Below are 3,429 nucleotides of genomic sequence, written 5' to 3' on the forward strand. Positions count from 1 at the left end.
TAGCTAATAATGATGGGTGTGAGGTTTTTTCTTAAGTGTATCCTGAAAAACTGCAAAAGAAAAGTGGGACACCCTTCCTTAGCATTGGGATATTTGAAAGCACTCCAGAATTAAGGAAAAAGAAAAATAATAAATCAGTTATAACTTTCCCAATGCTTGATAAAACAACCCATTTAGGCATACAAACCTTTTCTTCACCCACAATCACACCTATTATTTTGGAAGTGGATATATAGGTATAAGTATCACAAAAACGCATCCCCCAAATCTAAACATCATTTCCAAAAGCAAAAAGGATTCCTCCCCTGTGTGGTTCTGGGACTTAAGGCTTGGATCTTTGAGAGAAGAGTCTTAGGTCATTGTTTAAACAAACTTTATTACCTGCCTCTGACATTCCCCAGGTCACAGAGTAGGGGACGTCTGAGCCTCATGTCCTGTGGATGGAGACAACTGCCATAACAATTGAATCAATATAGGAGAGGCATTTCCAAGTACTGAGCTGATACACCCAGCAATGGTTCCCCAGGGCAGAAGATGGCAAAGTTACGACTAAAAATCAGGCAAGTTACCTTTGGGATGGCAACTGGATGCAAGAGAACCATACAGTTGGGGTCATAGGTCTCGCCCTCCCCTTTGAGCTTCCCTCCCCCTTTCAGTCCCCATTAAGTCCATTCTAGCCCACAGAATAGTCCTAGTGTCCTGCTAGCTCGCCGCTGAAAGAGGGAAGGAAGGAAAACATGTCTGAGGTCTCATTTTCTGTCTCTGTCCCTAAGGCGCCAGGAAGCTGGAGCTGCTGCGGCCGGCCTGGCAGTGATGGCAAGCCCGTTGGCTCCTCAGTGAGCAGTCTCTGGCAGCCCCTGGAGCAGCTGCCAATTAGACGGCCCAGACTTCTGCTAGACTTGATTGCTTCAGTTCAATGCCAAGTGTTGGACGTGTTGGATTCAGTTCCCAGAGACCTGGAGCATGGTGTCAGGGCTGCCTGAAGACAAGAGAGCAGACGCAGTTTAGTGCAGTTGGACGAGCGGGCCGGGGGTGGAGGCATGGGGGGAGAGGAGGGGAAACCGGCCGGGAGTGGGTAGGGTGGTGCTTCTTCCAGGGCCTTCCAGACAAGGTCTCCTGGCCTCTCATCATTGCCTGGGCCTCAGATAGGCGAACCCTGGCAGGGGAAGAAAGGTAAAGGCGGACGCCGCGCCAGGGGACAAGCGAGATGAGGAGGGCGCGAGCGAGCAGGCTGGGCCTGTGATTCTAGACCCCGTCTGCGCCCCGGGCTAGGGCCGGCATCCCCCCGGGGGCAAGCTGGCGGTGGCCCTCGTCCGGCGGACCAGCAGCAGTCTCGGCAGCGGCGGGCTGGGCACCTCCAGGGGCCCACTCGTGCTCTGCGCAGGCCTGCGATGGCTCGTCCTTGGCCTCGACGAGCTTGCGGGAGCGGGTGTAGGCCAGGATGAGGCCTCCGGCCAGGCAGGCGTAGAAGATCATGATGAGCAGGATGTAGAGATAAGCGTCGTCGCCCTTGGCGCTGGTCACCTCGCGGCCCACGAAGGGGTCAGGCACGACCCCCATGCCCATGCTCGGGCCCGGGCCGGCGCCCAGGCCGCTGGCGTTGCCCCGGTGGTGCAGCTCGAGCAGCAGGCGGCTGAGGAGGGTGCGCAGCCGCTGGCTCTCGCTGCAGTTCATGGCTGTCGGGGAGTGACACGGCGGCTCCAGGACGCTGCTGACCTTTCCCCCTAGCCGAGGGGAAGCAGGCGAGCGGCGGCGGCGGCGGCACCCAGGTCTGCGCGGGCTGCGCAGTGTCTGGGGGTGCGAACCGCCGGCCTCCTTATCCCCTCACCCGCGCCCCTCCTCCCCTTCCCCACCACGCCCCCTCCGGCCCGAGGCCGCCTCTTCCCAGGCTCCGGCTGTCTGGTCGCTCCGGGGAAAGGGGACAGCTGGTGGGGGGAGGAGAAGGGGCAAGGCAGGGGGGCGAGGCCCGGAGAGGGGCGGAGGGGCGGGGGCTCGGAATGCGCGAGGCCCCAGGCAGCAGAGGCTGGCAGGGCAGCTTGCTGGGGCCAAGCCTAGACCCTGGGCTGCGGAAGAGAATTCCTTCCAAGTTCTGGCCACCTGCCCTGCAGGCCAGGCTTTGGCCCAGAAAGAGCATCTGGCCCCCCGAGGCAGGTCCTGCCCCGGGGTTCCATCAGCTCTCCCTTAATGTGGCAGCGGAGACTACTTGTCCACATCTTATGGCAATTACTCCAGCAGACAAGAACCCTGACCTATCTTTCCAGCCCTAATTCCTTCCCCCAGCCCAAGAAGAGCATCTTAATCAGAAGATGGTCAGGACAAATTTGGTGGCTGAAGCAGAACAGGACTCCCTGATTTTCCACAAAGGTTTCTGATAATAAACCATCCTCCTTGGAAGTACCCCTCCTGTGATCTCCTGTCAGATTTTGAGAGGGGCCTATACATCTTAGCATGTGCATGTACCATCCATGATGTGACCCTGTTTCCTTTGGGCAAACCATCTTCCCAGAAATAAAACGAAGTTCTTCCATTAAAAGGAACAGAGACATTAAAAAGGCCCTTTTACTACACTCTTTAGATGTCTCAGGATCAGAAAAGTGCCAGTTCTAGAATATATGCCTACCTCCCCATATCTACACCCAGTTAGGTGGGCATCCAGCCCTGTGCCTCTCCAGGGCTTGGTAACAGTTCTAGGCCCTGCTGGCTTGTGAGGCAGCCATTTTTTCTCAGAGGGTACCTTCTTTTAGGGGAAAACAAGGCACTGAGACAAAGAATGTTAAACTCGAAACAGACTGGGTCTCACAAAGGAAAAATGCTCCAAGGATTGTTTTGTAGACAATGAATAGAAAAAAAAACACGAGGTAGTGCTGGGCAGGTCTGGTTGTATTGGTTGTCTATGACTGCCAAGTGAGAACATAACAGTAAAAGAAAAGTATATGCCTATGTACACCTTGAAAATCAAGTTCCCTGTTCAAGACCGTTTGGTCTAGTGGCCATTCAATTTGCAGGTGCCATGGGTTTAAAAAGGAAGGTTTTCTGGTGCCTCTGCTGTGGCCACTCTTCAGCCCCCCATCCACTCCAGGGCTGCAGCCTTCTGTGTGCTGGATGAGGTTGGCACCAAACTATATCCAGGGTCTCAAACCAGGCCTTGCTTATTAACAGCCTCTACAGAGGTCTCAGAGACATTCCACATGACCCTGACCACTGGCTCCCTCCTACTGCTTTGCCTCAATGCCCTCACCACAGAGGGGTCAGGAAAGAATTGTTAAAGTGACTTGGTGTTACCAATGCCAGAGGATATGGCTAAGGAATTCTCAAAGCAGTACCAAACTAGGGACAGGACTGTTAAGCTAAAAGACTCCCTTATCTGTTCAGACATGCCCAGAAATCTCTAGGGTTTTTGTGGGGGGGGTGGGGGGCGTCGGTAGGGGG

General features: G+C 54.9%; 1 protein-coding gene across 1 annotated transcript; it reads right to left on the reverse strand.

Annotated features, from left to right (window-relative positions):
* Positions 1-356: 356 nt before the first annotated feature.
* KCNE5 (potassium voltage-gated channel subfamily E regulatory subunit 5) lies at positions 357-1,859 on the reverse strand. Its single transcript, XM_036924934.2, has one exon. It carries the CDS (start codon positions 1,672-1,674, stop codon positions 1,246-1,248), a length of 429 nt encoding a protein of 142 aa, XP_036780829.2. The 5' UTR covers positions 1,675-1,859; the 3' UTR covers positions 357-1,245.
* Between the last annotated feature and the right edge of the window lie 1,570 nt (positions 1,860-3,429).

Source organism: Manis pentadactyla, chromosome X (genome assembly GCF_030020395.1).
Source record: "Manis pentadactyla isolate mManPen7 chromosome X, mManPen7.hap1, whole genome shotgun sequence".
Lineage (NCBI taxonomy): Eukaryota > Metazoa > Chordata > Mammalia > Pholidota > Manidae > Manis > Manis pentadactyla.

Excerpts from the sequence above, each read along its gene's own strand:
- KCNE5 (XM_036924934.2), bottom strand. The coding sequence starts at position 1,674 with ATGAACTGCAGCGAGAGCCAGCGGCTGCGCACCCTCCTCAGCCGCCTG.